This window comes from Lepisma saccharinum, chromosome 8 (genome assembly GCF_977018435.1).
Source record: "Lepisma saccharinum chromosome 8, izLepSacc3.1, whole genome shotgun sequence".
Taxonomy (NCBI): Eukaryota; Metazoa; Arthropoda; class Insecta; order Zygentoma; family Lepismatidae; genus Lepisma; species Lepisma saccharinum.
In genome coordinates, this window is record NC_139236.1 from 77,504,291 (window position 1) to 77,532,087 (window position 27,797).

At 37.5% G+C, this 27,797-nt stretch overlaps 1 protein-coding gene across 4 annotated transcripts in view; it reads left to right on the plus strand.

The window, feature by feature from the left end:
- Nucleotides 1–26,564, plus strand: part of LOC145991171 (prolyl endopeptidase) — a 97,812-nt gene extending 71,248 nt beyond the window's left edge. For all 4 annotated transcript variants that reach the window (XM_083127011.1, XM_083127012.1, XM_083127013.1 and 1 more), the window contains 8 exons: nucleotides 87–272; nucleotides 902–1,015; nucleotides 9,861–10,009; nucleotides 11,556–11,768; nucleotides 14,008–14,158; nucleotides 17,533–17,643; nucleotides 22,588–22,656; nucleotides 26,235–26,564. In XM_083127011.1, the coding sequence (XP_082983137.1) occupies nucleotides 87–272; nucleotides 902–1,015; nucleotides 9,861–10,009; nucleotides 11,556–11,768; nucleotides 14,008–14,158; nucleotides 17,533–17,643; nucleotides 22,588–22,656; nucleotides 26,235–26,300 (1,059 nt within the window). In that variant the 3' untranslated portion in view covers nucleotides 26,301–26,564. The remainder of the gene's footprint in view (nucleotides 1–86; nucleotides 273–901; nucleotides 1,016–9,860; nucleotides 10,010–11,555; nucleotides 11,769–14,007; nucleotides 14,159–17,532; nucleotides 17,644–22,587; nucleotides 22,657–26,234) is intronic.
- Nucleotides 26,565–27,797: the final 1,233 nt, after the last annotated feature.

Below are 27,797 nucleotides of genomic sequence, written 5' to 3' on the forward strand. Positions count from 1 at the left end.
TTATCAAAATAAATATACATTTTAAAGTTGTTTTAAAATATAATATCCCAGTTAAAATTGAAGCATTTATTTTTGTTTTATTGCAGAGTGTTCTGCAGCTACGAGATGTGAAAACTGGTAATCTGATCACAACATTCCCTCTGGATGCAGGTACCGTGACTGGATACTCAGGGAAAAAGAAGCATGATGAAATATTCTATCAGTTTACATCTTTCCTTACACCTGGCATTATTTATCACTGTGATCTCACAAAGGATGTTCTTCAGCCTACGGTATGTTGTGAGGTTTTTCCATTACATATTTCTTGGGCTGGACAGGCATGAAAATTTTTCCCATTATACCAATATAAAATTTAAATTGAGTGCAATAAAATCAGATATATATTATGTAAAGAATGGTTTATTTCTTAAATTGGTGATGTTTTAATACACTCGCATGGTATTTTTATGAAGCCAATGTATCAGTATCAGAAAATATCAATTGGAAATTATTGCAGATACCTTTCCAGCATTTTTGTCATTCACGGGGGTCTGCAAAAATGCTGCGTGATACTTTTGCAGTCTAATTTTCCTGAAAATTATGCAAAATGCAAAGTTTCTTTTCGTTTTGCATCAGTTTTGGGTGAAAAACTTGATTTTGTGATTATATAACATGTATTTTTATAGTCTAATCTAATTCTTGTATGTTTTACAGCTAAACTCTTCCTAAATTAATGCTTATAATTGGAGTGGTGTACTTACGAACAACTTTTAATTGTTACAGGTTTGAAGCATCTATAACAGTGAAAATTGTTAGGAACATCGGCATTAGTATTAGTACCTGTGCGATATGGCATCGGTTCAAGTCTAGTCTTGAGATTTGACTTAAAAAATCTCTTTATTTTTTTTTTGTTTTTTTACAGGTGTTCAGAGAAATTACATTGGAGGGCTTTGATGCTTCCCTGTATGAAACAAATCAGGTTTTCTACTTAAGTAAAGATGGAACAAAAATACCAATGTTTCTTGTACATAGGAAGGTAATGCAACTTTGTATATTCATTCTTTTCATTTGTGATCTAGCATGTGTGTCGGAATGGGGACTTTGATTTTAAAGATACATTATCACTGGAAAACATTAATTGTTGCAAGAAAGTTTTTACTTATGTGCAATAATACATGCTTAATTGCATTTTTCACTCATTTGAAATCATGAAATAATGGAAATTTGTCATTTTTGAAAATTTCGACATACTGGATTTAAGACCAAGATAAAAGGAGCAATAACGGTTATAATATCTAAAACATTGGATTGGATTGGTGTTTTAAGTCCACTTTATGCACAGTAAGGCTAATTGGGAATGGACCTACAGTTTAAAGTGGAATCCGAACCACTATGTCCTCCACCGGATATCAAACCCGGGACCCCTTGATTACAAGGCAACGACGATACCACTGCACCATCGGGGAGGCCCATCTAAAACATTGAGGAGCATTCAAGAGTGTAAATTCATAATAACTTATATAACTGTAAATCTTACTTTTTAGATTGTAGGTCCAGTCCCGATTAGCCTTACTGTGCATAAAGTGGACTTAAAACACCAAATCAATCCAATCCAATTTTTAGATTGTACATGCCTGCCATACTTTTTTGTGCTTTCGATCAATAAAAATCCACCAAATGAGTGGTTACCTTACAATTTAATCAGAAACAGTGGGGTGAAGGTTGTATATCTGATTGTATATTTATTAGAGATTCGACAGATTATTTGGTTCTCTATAAGTATTGGCCGATAATAGACACATTGGTACTACTGGTAAAATTACTGATCCAATATATATCTGTAAATATCTTATAATTTAGTGCAGTATTTTGCTATTATATTACAAGTTTATGGATATGAGCCAAGGTGTACTGATTTTTAATTCACTTTAAATAAAAAAAATTAGAGAATTATGTACATGAGGATTTTGTATGTATCAGAATTACTTTTGGTGAAAGTACATTAATCTCTTTAATAATTTAATAGCGTTTATTAAGCTCTATGAAAGGAAAAAAAAAGAAAACAAAATATATGTACTGATGAGGAAAAGGTCATAAATGTAATATCAGGGTGGCTACTCAACGGGAATTCCTTGAATTCCGGGAATTATGCGTGAATTCTGCTTGAATTTTTTCCAGTAGATGTGAAAAATTGCAACTTTTATTAATCCAAATCTCATTATTGAATTATTACATATTTATGAATGCCCTCAGGCAAGTTTTTCACAGTTAAGCTTTTATTTTTATCGAGAAAGAAAAGCATGAAAAATTAAACAGAATTCTCTCAATCCGTTTGCTCTGTTAGTGTCTTTTGCAGAACAATGATTTGTTGAAGTTGATAGGTAAATTTGAAAGGTTAAAATTAACAATTTTTCGTAGATTACTACATCCTGTAACAATTGTGACTTGCGTATGTAGATGTGTTTCTAGTCCGAGTACGCAAAATGGCAAATGTAAACTCCGCAGCTTAAATGAAATATATTTTGTTTTGAGTTGGTGTTTTAAGTCCACTAATGCACAGTAAGGCTAATCGGGACTGGACCTACAGTTTAAAGTGGGATCCGAACCACTATGTGCCTCCACTGGGTATCGAACCCGGGACCCCTTGATTACAAGGCAACGATGCTACCACTGCGGCATCGGGAGGCCTGAATGAAATATATATATATATATACCATTAAATTGAATTGAATTAAAATTTTTGGATACATTAGAATCACACAGACACTTTATATTGTTAATATATTTGTGTGTGGGGTGGGGGAGGGGTTGGTGAGAGGCAGGTTGAAATAGAGAAAACACGTGCTTGTACCGTTGAAATTTTGTAAATTTCACCTTGAAAACCTGGAATTATACTTGAATTTTATTATGGTCCTAGAGTAGCCACCCTGAATATGTAAACTGTAAACGCACTTAAATTCTCTTGATTTAAAATTCATTAATTTTTGTAGGCAAGAGTAGCATACATTTTGTGTAAAAAAATATACAATATCAAGTCAAACGTAAATAGTGTTATCATCATTAAACTGTAAATAAGCATGGCAGCAGATATTTTTCAAATTATCATTTAAAAATTGGCAAAATTCAGCTACAAAAACTTTAAAAAAGATTTTAAGTTGCAATTATAGAGTACATCCAGAATGTTTTATTTTCACTGGAAGAAAAGTTAGTGAAATTATGTATTATAGTTTCATTCACACAGTCAACATACATTTCCATAGTAGATTCATAAATATAGTATCGGAAACAGAAAAATGTATATTTACATATAATTAGTGACATGAAGCTTTAGTTTTATTTTTTCCCATATTTCGATGTTATTTTTTTACTGCAATTCGGTGTTATTTTTTGCAGTTTAGTGCAAATTTCTGTGTTATAATTTTAAATCGTGTTATTTTTTATTGCACTTTTACTGTTCCTTCTTTGCTTAAGATTTTCTCATTACTTTAGTTCTGGGAAATTGAGACAAATTTTAGTTTTATTGACAAAAAAATAATTTAAGGCTTACGTTTGTGAGAAATGACCAAAATTTCTTTCATTTGGAAAACTATTTCACCTTATCGGCTACTAAATATGAAATGCTTGTTGAAAGATATAAACCTTCCACTCTCACAGAATAAAATTTTCATTTTTTTTAAAAAAAAATCACTTTTCAGCTTACAATAATATTGATGGTTTTCCACATATCATAGTAATTGTTCACAGTATTCGCTCACACCACTTCCTATAAAATTGTATATTTAAAACACTCTTCTAAAAAGATAGATTACAGTTTTTCCATGGACTCCAATGAAATTTTTACTTTAGCAAAGGTTTCCACAGTTCAAAGTACTACCACGTACTCCTTGTCTTCACTAACAATGCAAAAAATCCCTCTGTGACCCCAAAATACCATTTTGTGTACATGGACACATACACTTACCCCCCCTCCTTCTCCCCCAACACAACAGGTGTGTCTTCCTGAAAATTTTCCCATTTCTAGAATAATTTCCTTCTGGGAAGCTGCAGCAAATATTATATCAGGACGAGGTCAAGTCAAACTGCAATAAATGAAGCGTGACAATCTCTTCTGAATACAACTCTCACCAGTTAGGCTAGAAATAATAATAATAAAAAACATAACACTTCAGGTAAACTCTCTTTGAAGAGAAGAAGCACGTCCTCAGTCTATACATATTGCATATTTCGCACAGTTTTTCACGTTAAAGTGCAACATTCGGTGTTATTCTGAAAAATAACATAATTCGTGTTATTTCGTGATTCCAAAACACCGAAAACTTGCCTCCTTAACCTACGGGAATACATTTTAAACACTTTATTTTGCATTCCTCAATTTTTTGGTGTTATCGTTAAAACGAAAAGTTCACGTCTTTACATATATTTTTTTTGCTTTAACCTTTACTTTCCCAATGGTCTATGTCCTCCCCGATGGCGCAGTGGTAGCGTCTTCACCTTGTAATCAAGGGGTCCCGGGTTCGATACCCGGTGGAGGCACAAGTGGTACGGATCCCACTTTAAACTGTAGGTCCAGTCCCGATTAGCCTTACTGTGCAAAAAGTGGACTTAAAACAAAAATCAACCAACCAACCAACCCAATGGTCTATGAGTATTCCATCCACAATATAGCTCGAGTCGCCCGATGGCACACTCATGGACCATCGTGTTAATTAAACATGCTTTTAGGGCCTTCATACTTGTATGTGAGGTTGTAAACGCTGAGAGATGTTCAGATAAAACTTTGAAATGTCATATGGAAGAAAACCCACCCACCCAGTACCCCCCTTTCCCTTCCTTCCGTCACGTTTTCCATGCATTGTTTTGGCAGCTGGGAAATAAATGCAACACAATATATGAGACTTACGAGCTTGTTTTCTGTGTCCCACCGTGGGTAATCGGAGCTGTCGTTCGTCAGTGTCTTGGGTGATGTGTTTAAAGGCTGTTGGTGACGAGAGGCTAGAAATAGAACAAGGGATGCCAAAATGCACGGTCGCACCTGACTGCAACTAAAGAAAGAGCATTCTGGAAAGGAAATGTGGCGCTCTGCTGTCTTTGTTAATGAAATTCTCCCCTTCCCCTCCCACGTACCCAATAGCGTCTTTGTGAGTCACATACATTGAGGCAGGTCAGAAACGATTCTTTAGCAGCAGTTGAAACTTGTGTGTCTGTGTGCTCCGTGGTTTGTGGCATTGTTCGTGGTTCATTGCACATTGGCTGATTGTCTTGTTTTTATTTTGGTAAGTCCTTGCATCTTTTGTTCTGCAAATCCACTTTCTTCTGTTTATTCAGGTCTTGGATCAAACATGTCCGGAAAAAAGCGAATGAGCAAGAGGGAGATATGTGATTTCCTAGACAACACGGATGACGAAGATGAGACTGTAGGACCAGAGGGTGACGAAGATGCGGTTGGAGCTGATGATGTTGATTGGGAGGATTCCTCCGATTCTCCTTCGGAAGAAGATAATGCTCCTACCCCATCAACATCATCAGCATCGACTTCAACCTCGTCGAACCGCAAACTGCTCATCTTCAGAGTCCAATTGCTTTCCCTTTCACTGGCTGGCCTGGACCCAAAACTGCTGATCTCACTGCAAACTCTTCACCTTTTGATTCATTCCGACTATTCTGGACGGATGCTCTTTTCCACATTCTTCTGGTAGAATCTAACAGATATTACCAGCAGTTTGTGGACAACAGTCATCCGTCCAGGGTAGAGCCCCCCATCACCCTTATTGAACTTTTCCTTTTCTTTGCCCTCTGGCTATACTTTGGACACAATAGACATGACTACATAGCATCTTACTACCAGAAAAACCTTTTCCATACTCCCTGGGTCGGTTATGTTCTTCCCGGAACCGTTTCCAGCACATCCTTTGTTTCCTTCATTTTTCCGACAATTCATCTCCTCCTGCGACAGAGAACAGGAACCGACTGTGGAAACTGAGACAGGTTTTAGAACATTTCAGACAACGTTACCTTGACTTGTACCGTCCCACTGAACACATATCCATTGACAAGCCTATTGTTCTTTACAAGGGTAAAGTGCTGTTCAAACAATATATTCCAAAGAAGCATAAGCGATTTGGCATTAAGCTATACTTGATCTGTGACTCTTTGGGATATACGTTTGATATTCTAGTTTATCTTGGAAAGGACAGAGCAAGACAAACTGGAACTGTGACACCCACCCATGCCCTGTCATCGAACTAAGTAGGAGAGTGCAAGGAATTGGCCATATGTTGTTTATGGACAATTACATCACATCCCTCGACCTTTTTGATGATCTCGCAACAAAAGCACGTGCGATGTTGTGGGACTGTCAATAAGAATCATCGTTCCATGCCCATTGACTTCAAGACAAGAAAGACAAAACGTGGTGACCTGGATGTACGTACGGAGGGAGACTTTACAGTTGTACGGTGGTGCAATAAACGTGACATCCTTGTGCTGACGAATTACCACAACCCTCCCGCACAAGGAAACTTCGGTGACGACCACGGTAACACATTGAAACCCTAAATTATACTTGACTATAATACACATATGGGTTACGTGGACAAAGCTGACAGGATGACATATACCTATCTGACTGGCAGAAAGACAATCAAGTGGACAAACAAACTCTTCTTCTATCTTGTAAACCAGTCCATCCTGATTGCTCACATCCTCCTCAAACACTTCTCCCGAAATCACTTACATCGTGATTTCCGGATAAGTTTGATCGAGGACCTGACTAAACGGGGAAAAGCGGAGCAGGCTGGTCCTTCTAGGCCTTTGCCTGGTGCCGATCTTGCACCACCTCTCGAGTTGGTGAGAAGAGAAGCTTCGGCTAACAGACATTGGCCTATATTGACTGCGTCTTGCAAAAGGTGCAAGGTTTGTTACCGAAACAAGGAAACAAAGAGAACATCCAATGAGTGCAGAGTTTGCAAAGTTACACTGTGTCTATACCATTGCTTCGAAGCTTTTCACGTGGGCGACATAATAATAGTTATTTGGCTGTGCAACATTATTTACCATCTCTCTTTTTTGTACTGTTTGCTCGCATATGTAACCCAATGGGATATTTTTGACATTGCATTGTTGCAAATATTGCGTCATTCTAAACTTTCTATGAGAGCAAAGACCATGAAACAAGTTTCACTTTGTTGCAAAAGGTCTATTCTTTGAAAATAATGCAAAAGTTTGCACCCTTTACCCAAAATAGAGGGAGCGAGGCGAACCCCAGATTTAATTTTTTTTTTTCATTGAAATTTGGGGACTTAGCCCCTTTTTCTCACTTGATCATTCTGAATTGTATACGGTCGCGTGCTCCGATGTTTTTGCTTACAAACAAAAGTTATCCAAAGTAGATTGCTCAAATAGTCTCAGAGATATAACTTTTTCTGAAATAAGTGTAAAAATTTTAAAATCTCGCACAAAGGCCACGGCCAGAGAGGAGTTACTTTCGAAAACCAGATCGAGAGTCTAATCAAACTGTTCAAATATTTTACATAGCTGTTTACTAGAAAAGGCCTTTCTATAAAAGAATGTATATGTATCTTCATATGTGTGGTACCAAAAACCATACCACCAATTTTAAGTGTTTTTTTCAAAAAATAAAAATAAAAAACTATTTAAATAAAAAAAAAATATCAAAAATGATTTTTAAAATAAAAATCATTAATTTTATCCACCCACATATAAACATATAATCTCCGTGCCCTACTTTTTTAACAGTAACTGTCTTATTCAAGTTCTTCAAAGTCCATTTGGAATTTTATATTGCATCAATATAATATTGATTATCAGTATTAGATTTCAGGACACCTTGATGGTGTAGTGGTAACGTGGTTGCTTTATAAATCATGGGGCCCCAAGTTTGATACCCATTGGAGGCACATGATAGTTCGGTTTCCACTTTAAACTGTAGGTCCAGTCCTAATTATCCTATATGTGCATAAAAGTGGACTTAACCCTAGCTTACCCATACCATGAGGAACTTACTTACGTGAAAGGGGGGGGGTGAAGGGCTCATAGGCCCACCCTTTTTTTCATCACTAAAATTCTAGAAGCCATTTTGTTATTGAATCACTGCTTCCTTTGTTGATAAGTGTAGTTATTTATTAATTATAATACATAATATGAGTATTACCATTACTAATAAAAAATAATAACCAATTATTGCATGAGTAACACACACATACTTTATCATTCACTAAAACTTGCAAAAACTATATTAATTTTTCATCAATTCTTTTTTTGTTTTTGTAGGTGTGGTTATATACGTATTAATTATTATAATTACAAGACTTGCCACCATTACCAATCAGTTGTTCGCTGTGTCGCTGGCATGCGTGTCTCGAATGACATGCATCCAGAGGGGGTGCCTGATAGGCTTACCAAGTGAATTTTGCCTCCTATGTACACTATTTTCCCATTTGTCACCGGACACCTCATACCAGTATGTTAATCCGGTCCCAGCACCTCATCAGTATCGTGTAGGGTCACCTTTCGCCGTAATGACCTCCGCAACCCTTCGAGGAAGACTTTCCACCAATTTGTGATACATGTCGATGGGAATGTTGCCCCATTTCTCCTGCGAAGTGGCAAACAGCTCAATGGTGTTTTTTAGGCGGCATGGCCTGGCTGTCAAGCGATGCTCCAACTCGTCCCAAAGGTGTTCAATGGGGTTGATATCTGGACTTTGGGCTGGCGAATCAAATTTTTGCACACCCATGTCCTCGAACCATGTGTTGATAATGCCTGCTATATGACATGTAGCATTGTCGTGCTGAAACAGGTATGGGCCAATACCGAATTGTTCCCACAATGTCGGTAGCACAGAATTGTCCAGACCTTTTTTGTACGCATCAGCATTCATGTTTCCCCGAACTAAAACAAGAGGACCAAAACCATACCATGAAAAGCAGAACCACACCATGATGCCACCTCTGCCGAATTTCACTGTGGGTACAATACAGTCCTGTAAACAGCGTTCACTGGACATACGCCACACCCACACACGTCCATCGGATCGCCACATCTGTTAGTGTGATTCATCACTCCATAGGGCGGACTTTCATTGTTCGAGAGTCCAATGGTGGTGTTCCTTGCACCACTGTAACTGACTGGTCGCATTGCAGGCTGTGATATGTGGCTTGTGAACTGCTGCGCGACCATGAAAACCGAGTGCAACGATCTCCCGGCGGACAGTACTCCTGTGACACCATCCGTAACAATGCCTTCCAGTTTGACTTCACCACATGTTTCAAGCATTGACGGTCACGATATGTTAATATTTTCGGTTTAGTGGGTCTGGGTCAGCATGTCATTACCCCCTCTCGCTTCCACTTCACGATAACATCACTCACTGTCAACCGGGGTATCTGAAATTTGTTGGAAATCTTACGGGTCGAATGCCCAAACCTATGGGCTTCAATGATCATCCCTCTTTCCGCCTCACTCAGTTCGCGTCGTCTATCCATATTGACTGCTGTAGCTGCTATGAGTGTATTCTCAACCGGCAACGCCCTTTATAGGTTGTATGACGTGTACAGACGATCCCGAGCACTTTGTGAGGGGTGTCTGGTGACGAATGGCAACATAGTGTATGTTACATTTATGTTTTTATGAATGAAAGTAATACGGAAATATTGGAAACAGCCTAGAGAACATGTAATGTGTTTTCAATATTTTTAATAATTGTCATAGTTGCACCCCTCCCTCTTGGGTAAGCTAAGGTTTAAACAAAATTCAATACATCAAGTTTTATATCAGTACTCTATCAGTATGGACCAATGTTTCATATTTTGTTTGTGATAGTTTTGCCATTTATCAACTAACTAAATATTACTTAATTTCAGGATCTTAAGAGAAGTGGGAAGAATCCATGTCTGTTGTATGGGTATGGAGGATTTAACGTCAGTGTTCAGCCAGTCTTCAGTGTAACACGACTTGTGTTTATGCAGCATCTGAAGGGAATGTTAGCGATTGCCAACATTAGAGGAGGAGGGTAGGCATTTTAAGGCTCAGCTAGACTTTTGCCCGAAGTCGGTGGAGTTTTTTTCAAAAGCTATGATATCCCAAAATGTGAAAAATTACATCTGTTTAGAATTCCTTCTAGAGCATTCACATCAATCTTTGTATGGTTAGCTTTCACTGTTTAGATATTTGCATTAATTTCGTAGCTATGTAAGCCTATAAAACTATTTGGAATATAGACAACAGTGACAGTGACATAATCGAGACTGGATCTACTGTTTAAAGTGGGATCCGAACTAGTAGGACCTTCACCAGGTATTGAACCCCAGGACCCCTTGATTAGAAGGTGCAGGAAAATATAGTGTTGTCCAAACATTAGATATGGCATACATTGATGAACCAGTCTGGAAAAGTCAGACAGATTTACTCTTTTTGTGAGAAGAAAAAATGAGTGGCAACGCTACAGCAGGTGGTACTCAGGAACATCGGAAAGGAGTGATGTTTCTTGTATCTGTAGTTTTTCATACGTAGAACAAAGTTATCTGTTCAAAAAAATGATAACTGATTGTCATGCCTTGGTTTATCACCAGGTTTGGACTCTGCAAATTATTTTTATAGTGAATTTGGATTGCTTTGCAACCTTTCTTCTTATGGTTTAGTCATTTTGATTATTATTGGTGCAGCAATGAGAAATTAATTTTTCTACAAATGTAGAAGTTGTTTTTTTAAATTTGTGGTTCTATACTTGGTTACGTAAGCCAAGTAAATTGGTCTTTATATGCACATGTCCATGTGCAATAATGCCCTAATGATCTGATCTGGAAATTTTCGTTTTTGGTCTGGAAAACCTGGAAAAGTCAAGGAGAGTGTAGTGTGCTGACAGATGGTAAAATGATTTACAGCGTTGACAAGTAAAATGATTTACAGCGTTGACACACTGTACTTGACACATGTGCCACAGCTCCAAATTGTACAGAAACATTGGTGTTAAGCGTTGGCATTCGGAATAATTTGCATGTAATGTCGGTAGTGAATATTTTTTGTTTTTGGTCTGGAAAACCTGGAAAAGTCAAGGAGAGTGTAGTGTGCTGACAGATGGTAAAATGATGTACAGCATTGACAGGTAAAATGATTTACAGCATTGACACACTGTACTTGACACATGTGCCACAGCTCCAAATTGTACAGAAACATTGGTGTTAAGCGTTGGCATTCGGAATAATTTGCATGTAATGTCGGTAGTGAATATATGAGTTTTTGGTTAGAAATACTTTACTTTTTGTGCTACTCCCCAAATCTAAAACTAACAACCAAATGCCGTAATTTTGCATTAATTTAAAGGCTATTTATGATGTTGATAAAATTATTGCAAATTTTACTGCTAAGCTGGTACTGGTACATTGTCATGAGTTCTTTCTCTAAATCATTGACTAAGTTCCGTACATTGGGATTTTTTTTTTGTTAAATGAGTTCGGACTGATATTCCAACGGTAATGTGTGTCAAAAATTTGATTTTTATAATTTCAAGTTCGAGGGGCAAGTTCATTCTTAGATTGAATTCTTGTGGTCTGTTGCAGAGAGTACGGGGAGGCCTGGCACAACGGTGGCCGATTACTGAACAAACAGAATGTGTTTGATGATTTTCAATCTGCAGCTGAATATCTCGTGCAAGGTAGTTTCACAAGCAGGAAGAAACTCATTATTCAGGGTGGTTCCAATGGCGGGTTGCTGACTGCAGCATGCATCAACCAACGTCCGGAACTTTTTGGTGCCGCTATTGTTCAAGTTGGGTAAGTGAACTTATTATTCCATTTTGTATACGCATGTTGTTAGCTTCGCTGTTATGCATTTTTGGTAAAAAATTTAGGACTGAGCTGAGTCGTCAGAGGTACGGAGAAACTGTTAAAATTTAATCACAGTTACCCACCGATACTTTTTCCAGGGGCTGGGTGGACATGTAAGGGGTGTTCTCAGAGGGCACCCAAAAGTCAACCCGTAGTTTACCCCTGTAACTGCAATCTTCCAGGCCAACGAGGCTTTGGCGTCTGGATCTGTGGTCAGTATAAACCTTTGTAGAGCTGTGTTTTGTCTTTATATTTGCTGAGTGCCCCTTTACAGCCTCAGGTTTTCACCTAGTTAAGGAGATTTTAATCCTTAAGGCACAAGTATTGATTTTGTTATCGTACAGAGCCCTGCCCTGTACCATGTGACAGGTGCAAGTAGCTTAAGTGCTGATGCACCCAAAATATTTACTTCAATCAGTATCGGTCCAGAGTCTGCAAAACTGCTATGCAACACTGTCACGGAGCTTAAATGTGAAGAAATACGGCATAATGCTTTATTTTGTAATTTTTGCAACAATTTTGTGGAGAGAAATAGGTATTATGATTATATGATTGCTACTTCCCTTGGATGCAGTTCTTATATTTATGCCATGGCTAGTATCTGCAGGGTAGGGTTCTTGTTAGAAATGAAATCAGGCAGTAAGCCTACCAATGGAGACAGTTAATTGATTATAATTGTATTATATGTTTTTTTGTACATGAAGATTATAGTTGAGAACACATGAGAATATATTCATATAGATGTAATCGGACTTTTACAGAAATTTCAATTGCTATAGTTCTTGTTTGTTTGTCGTCACTTTCACATTCACATTCACTTGTGTGGGTTTCTTACGGGATCTGGGTCTTGATTTGGACTTCCTTCTGGATCTGGACTTCCTTCGGGACTCAGACTTCCTTCTAGATCCAGGCTTGGACTTCCTTCTGGACTTGGGCTTCCTTCTGGACTCGAACTGGGACTTCCTTATGGATCTGGATTTATCTTCTTCTATCACAGATCTTTTGCTTTATTAATTGCCCTATTCGAGTCTACTAAAACCCAGAAATTTTGCCTTTTCTTTTCCCAATACTAATATCAAGTCCAATCTAGTAACCCACTTTGGGGCATCGATTAGAATGCACCACCAACTATACTATTCTCAACCACAAATGTAAACTTGGTGCTGCGGTTGACAAAGTGCTCCCAAGTCAGTGCAGTGATCATGACGTGCTACCACTGATGTAATCAAAAATTCCACAAAGATCTGTTAGGAGACACACATTTATATTGGTATTTTCACTTCTTCAAATTTCTTACCTATTTACGTATGAGTACATTGTTAATTTCACAAGTATCTTTATTAATTAGTCATCTTTATATCTTTTCTTTTTTTCTTACATTATATTTGATTATTGTTTATCTTTCTAATTAACTTTTATGTCTAATTACACTATCATTTATTTATAATATAGCGACCTTGTTTACATGCCGAGTGCTGCCATCTCTGTTTCACCTTAGCAACTATTTACAAGTATTAGGCCTATTAGGTACGTAACATGATTATGTTACATGGCACAGTGAGTTTATATCACTTCTTTGTAAACCTCGTATCAAACTATAGAGATGAAATGTCTGAGACAAAGAGTGGGGAAAGCAAGACGGGATAGGATATGCAATGAAAGAATATGAGAGAAGGTAAAAAAGAAAGCCAAGGAAGTGAAGTGTGAGTTGAGGATAGAGTAGGAAGAGGCAGGTCAAGAACACATGGGAAGATATACTAGAGAAAAAGGATTGAGGTGTGGGAAAACGAAGGAGATGAAGAGGATAAGAGATTGAGAGAAGTGAATGGGATGAACAGAATGGGATTGTCTGATGTTTAGCAGAATAAGGATAATGAAGAAGATGATGATATGCAGCATTCTTGCTTATTTTTTAGTTCCTAGATAGGGCTGAGGGGGCTGGTTAAGAACTAGCAAACAACTCCAGTGTGTTGTGGGACTCCTATTTTTGGTTATCCAAAGAACAGTTAAAATTACAATTCAGAAAGTTTTTTTTATACATGTTGTATCGATTCTACATCAATATTCAAATGATATGAACAAATTGCTATTGCACAGCCCTATGCATAGTAACATATTGATTTAGTTGTAAGCGTAGAGCTTTTTCATTTTTTTTTAATGCACATGCTTTTTTTTCTGTTTCTAGAGTCTTAGACATGCTAAGGTTCCATAAGTTCACCATTGGCCATGCATGGGTTTCTGATTATGGTAGTGCAGAAGAAAAGGAGCATTTCAACAGTCTTGTGAAATATTCACCACTTCACAATATTAAAGTGCCTGAAGAGGATGACGTACAGGTGAGTGAATGTAGGGCTGAGTCAAATACTTGAAATAGATACACACACATTATATACATACATATATACACTGATGAGTCATCTACCTAATGAGCCATCACATTATGATCACGTACCTAATACGGTGTAGAACCGTGTGCTGTAAAACATTGTGCCGGTCATCACTGTTGTACCTGTGGGCGATTTCTCGCACTGTGGCCCTGCGGTTGCTCCGAACAATGTACGACAGCCTCCGCTGGCCTCTGGCATCAATGAGCCACGGTCGACACATGGCTGGACGACGTGTCGTTGTTTGCCAATCGTTGCACCACTTTCGATATGTGCTCACAACAGCGGTATGAGAGCAGCCAACAAGCCACGCCATTTCAGAGATGGTGGTACCAAGGCAACATGCCATAAGAATTTGACTGTCAAACTGGGAGAGGTTGGCCGCTTTTTCCATTCTGACAACAGAGACACTACTAACAGCGAGCATGTAGACCTGTCCAATATATACCATACTGCCAGCGTGTCACGTGTTACTCTCCACGCTCCAGGCATGCTAAATATTCCCGGGCCAGGGTGTATACGGTATATGGAGAGGTAGATGTAGCTATGATGGTTCAGTTTTATACTTACAGTTCACAGCTAACTGTCCCCAACATTTCAGAATTGTTTCCTGCCCCTTCTCAGGGAGTTAAATGTTAGAAGAAAGTTAAAATGGTTGAAAAAAGTAGGGTAAAATACTGGGTGTTCCGCTTAGTACTATAATGAAAGAAATTATTCTATTTTCTTTATTAACGTTAATTTACTTCCAAGCTGCTTACATACATACATACACTCAGAAAGTTTTGTTACATGCCTAGTACACTTACACATGTGCACGATTGGTGGCACGGAAAATGTCTAAACAGTATTCCACCTCCGAACATACAGGGTGGATAAAAATCAATTTTAAAAAATCATTTTTGATGATTTTTTATTTAGTTTTTTTAAACGTGCTTAAATTTGCTTGTATGGTTTTATATAGATACGTTTTTTCATAGAAAGTCTTTCTGTTAAACAGCCCTGTAAAAAATGAATAGTTTGATTAAAGCAAATCAAAAATTATATATAAATACGAGGGTTATTTTTTAAGTAAGGTCCATTTTGCAATAAAAATGTAGTAACTATAAATGTTTCTCAAAAAAATTTACTGAATTTACATAACCTTCACTATTTTTCTACATAATTAATTACCTTGCCGGTTTAAACATTTATCGTAATGAACTACGAGTTTTTGGATACACTCCTCATAGAAGAACTCTGCCGCCTGTGATGATAGCCAGTTACTCACGCTCGTTTTCACTTCTTCATCAGTGTATAAACGCTTGCCGCCCAAGAGGGTCTTCAGATGGCGGAAGAGGTGGTAGTTGCTAGGTGCAAGGTCTGGACTGTATGCGGATGATCGAATACCTCCCAGCCAAAAGATTCGATCAGATCATCATCCGCATACAGTCCAGACCTTGCACCTAGCAACTACCACCACTTCCGCCAACTGAAGACATTTACTTACATCGGTTTTATTGCAAAACGGACCTTACTTAAAAAATAACCTTCGTACACATTTTCTGTTCCTGATACTGTATATATGAACCTACTATGGAAATATTTGTTGAGTGTATTAGTGAAACTATAATAATTTCAGTAACTTTTATTCCAGCGAAAATAAAACATTCTGGATGTACTGTACTATATAATTATAACTTGAAATATTTTTGATCTGTTGCTGAATTTTGGTTATTTTCTTACTGATAGTTTGCAATAATATAAGCTGACATGCTTATTTACAGTTTAATGATAATGACACTATTTACTGTTTAACATGATTAGTATTTTGTGCATTATTCTACACAAAATGTTTGGTATTTTTGTGTATAAAAATTATTCAGTTTTAAATTAAGATAAATTTATGTGTGTTTACAGTTTACATTTCCTTTCGTATGATTGATTGATTGATTTAGTTTAATTTGCTTCATGTTTTGTGCCTCTTGGCTAATTTGCAAAGATGGGGATGAGTGATGAAATTGATGAATGGACATTCCCAAACAACCCAAGCCCGAGCGGGATTCGAACCCGGGACCCCTTTCATATGAGCTTCACCCCATCAATACATATATATTTTGTTTCCTTTCCTTTCTTTTCCTTTCTTAGAGCCTAATAATGATTACAAGATTAATGTACTTTCACCAAAAGTTATTCTGATGTCTACAGAATCCTTATGTACATTATTCTATAAATTATTTCTTTAAAGTGATATAAATCAGAGATTTTTTTAAAAAATCTGGCTTACTAGATGTCACTGGTGGTTGTAATTTTATTAAAAATTGATTGCCGCCACAACTGCTGAGCCTGTTCTTCTTTGTTCAGTGTAGGATCAGTTTTTATTGTTAGACAGTTCATAGTTGAGGTTAAATATACTCAATAAGTTACTACCAAAGTTTTTTTTTCCTTTCCCTGAGAGATACATAAAAATTGTTTAATTGTTGTTTACATATGTACAGAAGGAATTCGTCGTATGAGAGTCAGAGAAACATAACTTCAAAAATGTGGTTTTCAGTTTTGTATAAATAACTTCTCTGGAGAGTTCTACGTGGAGTCAGATTGACACGCATATCTCCACTTCTAATACTTAGCAGTAAGGCGGAATCGTGTATTTTAAGTTTACTGACTCTTTTAACTCCCCTGTAAATTTGATAAATTGGAGTTAGGTCTGTAGTTCTTGCATGACGAATTATTAAGAATCCAACAGCACCTAGCAGATGCGAAAAAAGCCCAACCCACTACTGGTCTTGCTAAACATATCAAATACAGTAGCCATAAAATTCAAAAGGTTCAAGTCAAACACACTGCCCACATGCTCGTAGACACCTAAATCAAGGAAATGCATGCCATTATGCACTTCCCGCATGAACTAAACATCGATAGCTGGAAAGCGCACCACACTTGGATTCCCCTACTACAACAGTTATTGCCCGGAAAAGCAGATGACACAGACCCAGACGTACAGTTAACAACAGCGCACCTAACAGCAGCCAGAGAACTACGAACAAAAGACACACGCCAAGCAACAGTACAGCAAGTTCCAACGAGGATGGTGACAGTGGCCACTGAAATAATTGAAAAACAAAAAGCAGCTTCGCGGATAAAAGTGAGTACTAGTTTCTCCGTATTTATCCATTTTTGACATGGCAATTGAAGCCTGTACTAGACTGGATATTCTTCACATCCCCACATAAGCCTTCGTGGCATGTTGCAGGAAGTAGTTTTTTTTCCAAGTGCTTCTTTGTGTAAACACTTTTTTTATATGTATTTCTTTGTGTAAAACTAATGCAAATATTTTTTTCTTCTTGCAGTATCCAGCCACTTTGCTCTTGACTGCTGACCACGATGACAGAGTTGTCCCACTGCATTCCTTAAAGTTCATAGCACAGATGCACCATATTCTCGGGAATTGCTCAAAACAGGTCAGCATCCTTTTATAATGGATTCAATGTCAAATTTTGATGTGTGGAATTTTTTACATCAACGGTATTTTTGCCAACAGTGTAGGGGCTGACCTTCGCTGATCAATGCAGCAACAGTCGAACAATAGAAGCCACTGAATGCCATACACAATGACGGCTGGTGTGGTCTGGGTCTATGGGTGTGCACCTCGGCTTGCGTCCAGAAGGAGTGTTGTTATCCCCACCCAATTATTCCTGCCCCTTTCTGCTAATCATATTAGCAACCCAAGTTATGACTTACCTATCGCTGATAATGAGACGATAGCAGAGCTATATTTCATGACAATTTATAAAAATAAGGTTTATTACAAATTCGAAATACCCCAGTGATTTATTTAACCAATCACGAGAAAGGATGTGTTGTTTGGTCTCTTTCGTGACCTGTAGAAAATTCAGCATTCGACGACCTGACAAAATCACTCACAACGCTATTCGACGACCTGACAAAATCACTCACAACGATATGCATAACAGTTTTGCTATGGTTTGTAGTGGATAATAATATCGCCAGTATTGTGTGTAATTACCATTTTTTAATAATGTATATTATCTTTCTTCAATGTAAATATGTCCCATCAGAAACCCAAGTTTAATGCCACATAAACATTTCATCGTACACTCAAGTTAATTACCATTTTTAATGTACTTAATGTACATTAATGTACTCGAAACCCTAATCAAATGCAACTAGTTCTTGCCAGCACCTTTACAAAAAATATCCCAAATCAGTGACATAATAGTACAAGTTACAGATTCCATATGCACTGAATAACAAACTGGATTGACTGTTCTGTGACAAAAATACAAGATTAAACTCTGATTATTTAAAATTTTCGTTGAACTTCCAAATACAAGTCAGGGCATCTAAATTACCCCAATTCCTACGGCATTGTGAATGTTTTTAATTGAGACTGGTGACATTTTTTAAAACTATTTTTCCAGCACCTGTATCAACGTATTCCGCTCATCACATATGTCCTTGCATCGTTGAATACGCTCGTCACTACACACCACGCCTTCTCCCTTTCCTTTCCCGCCCTTCCCTCATTCAAATTTTGATGCTGTGCTCGGAACCGTGTGAGGTGAGAGATCGAAATTTCCCTTTCTGAAATCAAAAAATCCGACGAAGAGGGAACAGCACATGTCCGTAGGAACTATGTCTCAATTCTTGGTGTGAAGCGAGTCCAAGAGCCCACTGATCCAAGCCATAAGAAGAGACATTCTGCTTCCTCTACCTGCCGTCGAATGATATGCACCTGTGTGCACGTCCCAATTTTGTTTATGCACATTCTACGCACGTTACTCGGGTAGAAAAGCTGACGTAAGGAAGTAAATGGAAGGTGATGTGGCCTGGAACATTTGATGTTTTGAAGAAATGGCACTCAATGAATAAATATAATAAAAATTAATTACATTACACATTTATTTGGGTGTGCACGTGCAAGTGCGCGAATAGGTAGCAGCTGCTACTGGCCATGCCTGTGCCCTCTGCTCGATAATTTGATGACAGCACCACAGGGCCATGTTATCTTGGCCATTTGTACTAATGCAAGACATTGTTTAAAACACCAGTTTCGCTTTGTCATACCCTCCCCTTCTTTCCCCTCCCATATATATACAAATGAAGCATAAGGAGGCCCCATTATTATGGATAGTTTGTAACAGGGTGAAATGACAAAGATTCCATCGAAGTTTCCCTTTTCTAAAAAAAAATTCCTCAATTTGCAATGATTTACGAGTTGTCTCAGCTCCATCAAGTGGTCTCGCATGAAACGGGATTGCAACAGGGGGCCAATTTTTTTTATTTTTTTTTCAAAAATTTCAATTTTCTTCTTACACTAATTATTGGGAGGTACAATGTATAGATTTTACCTCTGCTAAAACCCCCATCTTGAAGAAAGAAAAACAAAGTCAATTTTGTCATTGCTCTACAATTAGTTCTCTAGCTACGTTTTTTTTTGTACTTCGCGGCAAGTTTGAAAAGAGTGCACTTGAAAAGGGTCCGGCTTCAATGAGAATACACTTGCACGAAACTCTGGCTCATTAGAGCCCGGATTTTTATGTAATATCAAAGTACAAAATATGTACATGAATATGTAACAATAATTGATAAAATATGTACTTAAATATGTATTATCAAAAGGATATGTAGCTAAATATGTAGTATCATAGAATATTTAATATTAATAATAATTGACTATCCAAGCAATTTCAAGAATTCTGCTAAATATTTATTTTATTTATGCATATTCAATGTAATCTTAAAGACATAAGTTCTTCAAATTAAAATTTGTATCAAATTTATAAACTCAAAAAAGCACAGCAACATGCACATAAGTATTTAAGAAACCAATTTTGTCAACTATTAATTACTTTTCACATCGCAAATTATTGTATAATATGTAAATATGTACGAGAGCTCTTAATAACTTTCGAAACAAATTGTTGTGAAAAAGAAGCGTCTACAGAAAGAACAATCGAATGAAAATACATAGCTACTTTTGCACTTTTTTGCACAAGGGAACATATCGTGTAACTCGCTACATACAGGAAAGTAGCTCTCTTGTCCACCGGTGCCAAGTTTCTACAGCGCAGAAGAAATAGCTTGGCAGTGACATCATCTCCCACCTTCCCCTCTTCTTCCAGAAGCGAAGGCTCATTCGCTAGAGTGGACGACAAGGTGACGTGCAAACCAATCAAAATCATTCCAAGAGGGATGATGCAGGCGTGCAAACCCCCACACTGCTACATTAGTCTAACAAACCGCAGCTACGAGCGAGGGATTGCAGGCTATTTTGTTTCTTTGTTAGGGAGTTTTTTTGGCTGGTTTTGTCATTGTTGTACAATGAGCAGTGGAGTAAAGAAAGGTAAGCCCTTGCATAGCGATACAAGAGAAATAGTTTTGAATGTGTATAAGTACTTTGATTGCGATGAAAACAAAACCTCAGCTGTTCACAGAATGCCCGTGGGGAGAATTTTGAAGGAGAAAGACAAAAGTGTTGCGATTGCGAGCGGGAAACCTTTTTCAAGGGCGGGCAAAAACCGACCGAACGCCCAGCAACGTGTCACAAATCTGGATTATTTTGATGAAGCAGTCGTGTGCCGAACAATCCATGATTTATACACGAAAGGCATTGTTGTCACTGTACATAAACTGATGAAGGAAATGCAAGAAAATCTTAATTTTAAGATTTCGCGTTGGTCGTTGCGTATGATCATAAGAAAATTAGGATTCAGATTTAAAAAGCACAGCGTAAGCAGCAGGAAGCTATTCCTTGAACGAAACAGCATCGTTGCTTTGCAGCGATCATTTTTGCGTGAAGTTAAAGAACTGCGCAGAGAGCAACCCTGCCGGTCTTTCATTTGCATGGATGAAAGTTTCGTGAACACACACCACACTGTCCCCAAAGTTTGTCTGGATTCCAAAGATTCGGGGGGTTAAAAGTGCCAACAGGAAAGGGTCCCAGGTGCAGGTGCATGCCGGTGGTGAAAGTTAATTTGTGGAGGGGGCGAAGTTAGTGCCAAGTTAGTGTTCCTTTCAAAAACAACTTCTGGTTACTATCATGGGGAGATGAACACTAACAATTTTATGTTGTGGTTCGAAGAACAGCTTATTTCCAATCTGCCCCCAAACTTGTTATTGTGTGTGACAATCCTCCATACCACAACAAGTTACTGAAAAAAATCCCAACATCAAACAGCAGAAGGATGAAATGAAGTCGTGGCTATCATCTCACAATATTCCGCATGCAGAAGGTTTGCTGAAAGCCGAATTATATGAAATAATTAAAATAAACAAACATAAAATAAACATCTAGCAGTGCTAACATTAAATTGAAAATTGGTAGTTTGCACCACGATCCTTACTGCTCGTACTCTTACTCGTACCATGGTTCCTTTCATAGTAGTTGGCAACGCTGACTTAGCAGGGAGTGACGTCACTGCCAGGTTATTCCTTCCCGGCTGTAGGTGCTTTGCCTGAACATAAAAGTGAAACTAAAATATGTAACCAGAAAGGGGAGGGGAGAGAACTCCAGCAACTTTCGATAAATAACATTTCCAGTTTATTTTTGTCTTCAGCCTGTCTTTCGACTTGGCAGTCAATTTTAGGTGACTGTAAACACTATGCATCTCATTGATTAGAAAATGTGACATCACATGAAATACAAATTTTCTTCATGTTTTCGAGATTGAAAATACAGTGGAACCTCGATTTTAAGTTCCCGGATTCTACATTTTCCTGCATTATGCATCCAATCTTCATGGTCCCAATAGAGCAAAATGTTATACAATTTCCCTCGATATTACATTTTCCTGCATTTTAAGTTTTTTCAACTTGGTCCCCTGAAAAACATAAAAATTAAGGTTCCATTGTATAGGAAAAAGAATCAAGATAGGAAAAAATTGCCCAAATATGTTTTTTTTATGTGAAGTAAATTAGCAAATATGTAAAATATGTAACATAAAACATGCAAAATGATGTCAGTTACATAATTCGTTGATATTTTCATTTTTCGAGGTATGTATCTAGAAAAGAATAGAATATGTAATTACATACAAATACTAGCTCTACTCATAAAGGTTAATTTCAAATTATATGCTTAAAATATCCTTGGTGTACAAACTGTCACTGTTGAAACTGCTTGGCATCTAAGGTTTAAGGAAAATAACATTTTGAAATTTCTAAGGTGATAATATTCATAACAGTCAAGTTTAGAATTTGACTGAAAGTGTGTCTGGCATTCTGTGTCAGTACTATACCATCCGAATTGCATAGGCATTACACACTCCATATTTTTCACACCTCTAAATTGAACTTGAAATTCCTGTGTAGTTGTATGTTACATTAAATTTTGACAGTGTTCGAAAGTTTAATACTGATGATCCTTCATTCTTGCTTTGCAGACCAATCCTTTGCTCATAAGAGTGGAAACAAAGGCAGGCCATGGTGGAGGAAAGCCAACAACAAAATTGGTAAGTAGTGACATTATGTATTACGGTTATATGACAGGCTGGAAAAGTGCAGAAAAACCACAGGGCAATGCATTTGTTTTCTTATCTTTATCATCATCTTCATCCTTTGCAGTATCCTGCCTTTGGCTGGGTCGACATAGAAGTCAAGCCTCTCCATTTTTTCCTGATCGTCCACCACTCCTTTCTTTCCACGGTATTTCAATCTTGCCCTCTTCTCCGAACACACTCCACTATCTGCTCTTTCCACCAACATCTTGGTCTCCCTTTTGGCCTTACTCCCATTTCTTGTGAATTGTAAGCTTTTACTGGCGGTCTTTCTGCACCTATCTTCTTCATGTGTCCGAACCATCTCATCTGTGCCCGATCTATCCTGTCCTGAAGCTTCACCACACCCACTCTTTGTCGGATCTCCTCATTCCTTATTCTATCCCTTCCAATCTTCCTCAATATACTCCTTAAAAATTTCATCTCCACTGCCTGTATCTTTCTTTTATCTTTCTCTGTCATTGTCCAAGTCTCTGCTCCATATGTAATTATTGGCACATAGTATGTATTATATATTACCTTCTTGTATTTCATAAGTACATCCCTGTTCCATATGCATTTTCGAACGCTTTGATATAGTCCACCACCCATTTGTCCTCTTCTGTTTACCTCCTCATCTATTCTTCCACTTCTATCAATTATGCTTCCTATATACAGAGTGGCCCACATAAAAGTGCCCAGCATGGTAATACCCGTTACCGGCCAAAAGAAAGGTAGGAAAGAGTAGGAAAATGTGAACAGTGGCTTACCTGCATGTTACATGAGATGCTGAAAGTGGCCCCCGTTAACGTCGAGACACTTCTGTGCATGTCACAGCATATTGGCTGACGCAACCTGTAGCTCTTCACGGGTGATGCTCCAGATGGTGTTGGTAATATTTTGCTGCAGTTCAGCCAGGGTATGGGGGTTATTTGCATACACCTTCTGCTTTAAGCATCCCCAGAGATAAAAATCAGAGGATGACAAATCCGGGAAATAAGGGGCCCACAACCCCTTGCTTACTGTAAACATATCATGCACCAATGCCAAGGGTTCGTTCGAAGTGTGGCATGTGGCTCCATCTTGTTGGAAATAGGAGTATAGTCTTTCTTCTGGTGTCAGGTCGTTGGAAGAAGCCACGATAAACTGCACTATTCACTGTTGATTCAAAGAACACTGGATCCACTATACATGTTTCTGAAACTGCACACCAAACACCAATGTTTTGGTCATGGAGGGGTGTTTTGTGCAGGATATGTGGATTCTCAGCAGACCAGTACCGCGTATTTTGCACATTCACGTAACCCGACAAATGGAACCATGCTTCGTCGGACATAAAGTGCAGCAGAGGGTCCAAACGTCCGTCCGTAATCATTGTCAGTAACCAATTACAGTATGCAACCCCGTTTAGCTGTGTCCGGCTCCTTCAGTTCCTGGACACATGTTACTTGGTATGGCTTCAGTTTCAGAGACTTCAGCACACGCTGACACGTTGTTCGTGACACACCGACCTGCTGGAATAGTTTTCGGGTAGACTTTCTCGGGCTTTGTGTTATCTGCTGCTGAATACATACAATTATTAGCTCATCTCTAGTATTACATGACCGGGCTACTTTTATGTGGGCCACCTGTATTTGAAGCTCTCCACTGCCATCAACTTTTCCATGTCCATCTTTATTCTTGGTCCATTTCTGGCTCTGTTCCTTGTTGTTAATAGCACCTCACTCTTTTCTGCACTGAATTTCATTCTTATCTTCAATGGAGGCTAATTATAAAGTATGCAATTTTTTGACATTAGTCTCAATCAGTTGATGCATTGAGATGTAAGTTAAAACCTTCCTGTTGCACATCATTCATTTGAACAATCTCAGAAATTCTAAAAATCATATCATTTACTAACTTTGCATTATTTTGTGATTGTTAAATTCAAGTCCCCACTCCTCTCCCTCTACAGATAGGGCATGATATAGCACTTGCAAGGTGCTTCAGTCACCTTTCTCTGCTTCATGTGACAACAAAAGTCATTTTATAAATTTTGCACTTTTGCTTCTGCAAAGGTTGCATTAATTTGGCAAATCTTTTGGAGGAGCCTTGGCCCAGCTATGCCAATGACTCCCAACTATGGTAATACTAATTTTAGCATTTAGGGGTTTATTCCTGTATTTTGCCATCTTTTCCATTATTTGAGTTACTTTCATTGTTGTTTTTGTTTGTTCGATGGAAAAATAACCCAAAAGTAAAAAAGTCAAGTGTTGTCAGATCAGTTGAACAAGGTGGCCATACAATTGGCCCACCTCGACCTATCCATTGACGTGGAAATTGGTTATTGAGGATATTCCAGTCTTCGGTGAGGTGGTGTGCCATATTGTTGGAAGTGGATGGGGCCAAAACACAGCGAGCTTGCTCTTGACCTGTGAAAGCAACCATTTTTAATGCAACTGCTGCTGGTGCTTGCAGTGGGAGAATTTGGTACTATTTCACAATTCTAGTCAAACTTGATTTATTTCCTTACAAAATGACACCACAACCAGTTCTGTCTGTAACATTTCGGAATAAATTTTCATATGCTTACAAAGTTGTAAAGTTATTTTTTCAGCATCCTGTATAGATGAGATTACCAATTATGTGAAGTCAATAAATAGTGTATGTCTTGCATCAACCCAGTTTCAAGGAAGGGTGAACATTTCAATCATATTCATAAGCATAAGAACTGCATAGTTGCCAGAAAAGGGAGGAGGGCAGATTAAGAGAGACACTGAACTGAAAATAATAGTCACATTTTGCAACTTCCAACCACTAATTTTGCAGACTGTATCGAACATATAAACTTCGATTCGAATAATCGTTATGATCAGTTTGCCAACATACCATGTGCTAATTCTTAAATTGAAGTAATTGGTCAGTGAAATAAGCATCATCAAGTCTTCTAAAGAGCTAACTTTAAACATAATGAATATTTTATTATTCACTATGTATGGGGGATCCTCAATTTTACATTTTTCTAGAGACGAAGACAAGAAAACTTGAAATGTGAAAAAATGTTAAATCTAGGAAAATTTTGCATGTTGCTGTATTGTGGACATGAAGTTTGAATGAATAATAATGTAAAATGAGGATTCCGCTGTATTTATAAATTGCACATTGATTATTTTATGACAGGTAACGTTTCACAAATGTCTCATTTGCATCATTAGACCTGATGAAGTACGAAGAAAGTCACTTGTACATTACACAGTTTGTTGAAGCAGTTTAGCATGGTTAATTGTTGACAAACAGAATTTCATGAATTCATGCCCACTTTTCTTTTTTCGTGTTTGTTTTCTTTATTCGTAGTTTGTCTTTAAAGCTTTGTCTCTTATTAAGGGTGAATATCTTGTCTCTTATTAAGGGTGAATATCTATTTACCGTAACATGTTCTTTTAAAATGTTAATTTTGGTTTGATTGTCTTCTGTACATACCTATATATACCTATAATCTCAAAGATAGGGGATACCATTCTTTACAATTAAAAGAAATAGTATTAAAATGTGTAAATTATACATTTTTCTTGCAGATAGAGGAAAGCACAGATATACTTTCCTTTATTGTTCAGTCTCTTGGCTTGGAGTTCTACAAGTGATGCCCGCCATGCTGAATCCAAAAGAAGCAGACTTTAATCAAAGGAACGAACAAGAAATCACTTGACTGGTTACCTACTTCACAACAAATACTTTGTGGAGTCACAAAAATAATTAACGAATACATAACCAAAAGACATTGCGACATTCTCTACCATTGAACTGTAAAGATGCTTTTTCTGTGCTTTTTTTTGTAACACACATTTCTACATCCAATGAAATTATTGTGAGTGAAACATTTGCATTAAATGTAATTTACAACCAGATCTGAGTGACTTCTTATTATGCCCTAATATCTATATAATATCTATCTAGGTGTGTGTTTGTTTTACTTTTACATGTAGGCAGTATTGAAAAGGGGTCCAGCGGGAAACATCAAATTTTCAAATTTCTCCAAAAATTATGGTTTTCTAAAATTTTGCTTTTGTTGTCAAAATTGGGGACAGACATTACATGTTCTCAGAGAGAGGTTCTTTGTTGTGATCCCCTCGAAATTTTATCCATCCAGCATCGATAGGGCTGCTAGAAAGAAATTCTGGAAGTTTTTTTCCATAAGCTGGCAACAGTGTTCTTGTAAATTATTATTATTTTTCCCCTCCAAGAAGTATCAGTCTGTTTTCAACAAAACTTTGCATGGTTGTAGGAATGTACTGCTACATACTACATTTTTTCAATTACTTTGTTCTATTGTGGTGGCCACACGGGAGTGTGTAAAACCAATTTTCTTTGTCAAAATTCTTCTTCTTTTAACTTCGTTATATTAGGAGGTACAAAGTATATATTTCACCTCCACTAAAAGCCCTTTCATTCTGAAAAGAAAACAATGACAACTATTTCTCAAGCTACGATTTTTTTTTGTACATCACAGCAAGTTTGAAAAGTTCCTTTCACGAGAGGCTATACCAGGTTGTCTACTCACCGGGAATTCCTGGAATTATGTGTGAATTATTGGCTCCGGGAATTGTGTGCATTCTGCGTGAATGTTTCTTCGTAGACGTGAAAAACTGCTACTTTTATTAATTAATCCAAATCGCATTGAATTTATATACACATTTATAAATGCCTGCGAGAAGTTTTTCATAGTTTAGCATTTATTTGTATCAAGGAAATAAAAGAAAGCTGTGTGGAAAATAAAACAGAATTATCTCAATGCGTTTACTTTTTTAGTGTCCTATGCAGAACAGTACATTACAGATTGAAGATTATTGCAAGAAGTTGGTTATTTACATTTGAGTTTGAAATCCTTATATATTAACAATTTTTCGTAGATTAGTATGTCCCGTAACAATGATGACTTAGGTTTGTTGGGGTATTTCGAGCCTGAATATGTGATATGGCAAATGTAACTTACTTAAACACTCCGTACCTTAAATTAAATATATATATACATATATTGAATTGAATTGAATTATTAGAATTTTTGGTTAGGATTGGAATCGTACAGATCCTTTATATTAGAGGCGAGGCTGGAATAGAGAAGACATCTGCTTGTAGTCTTG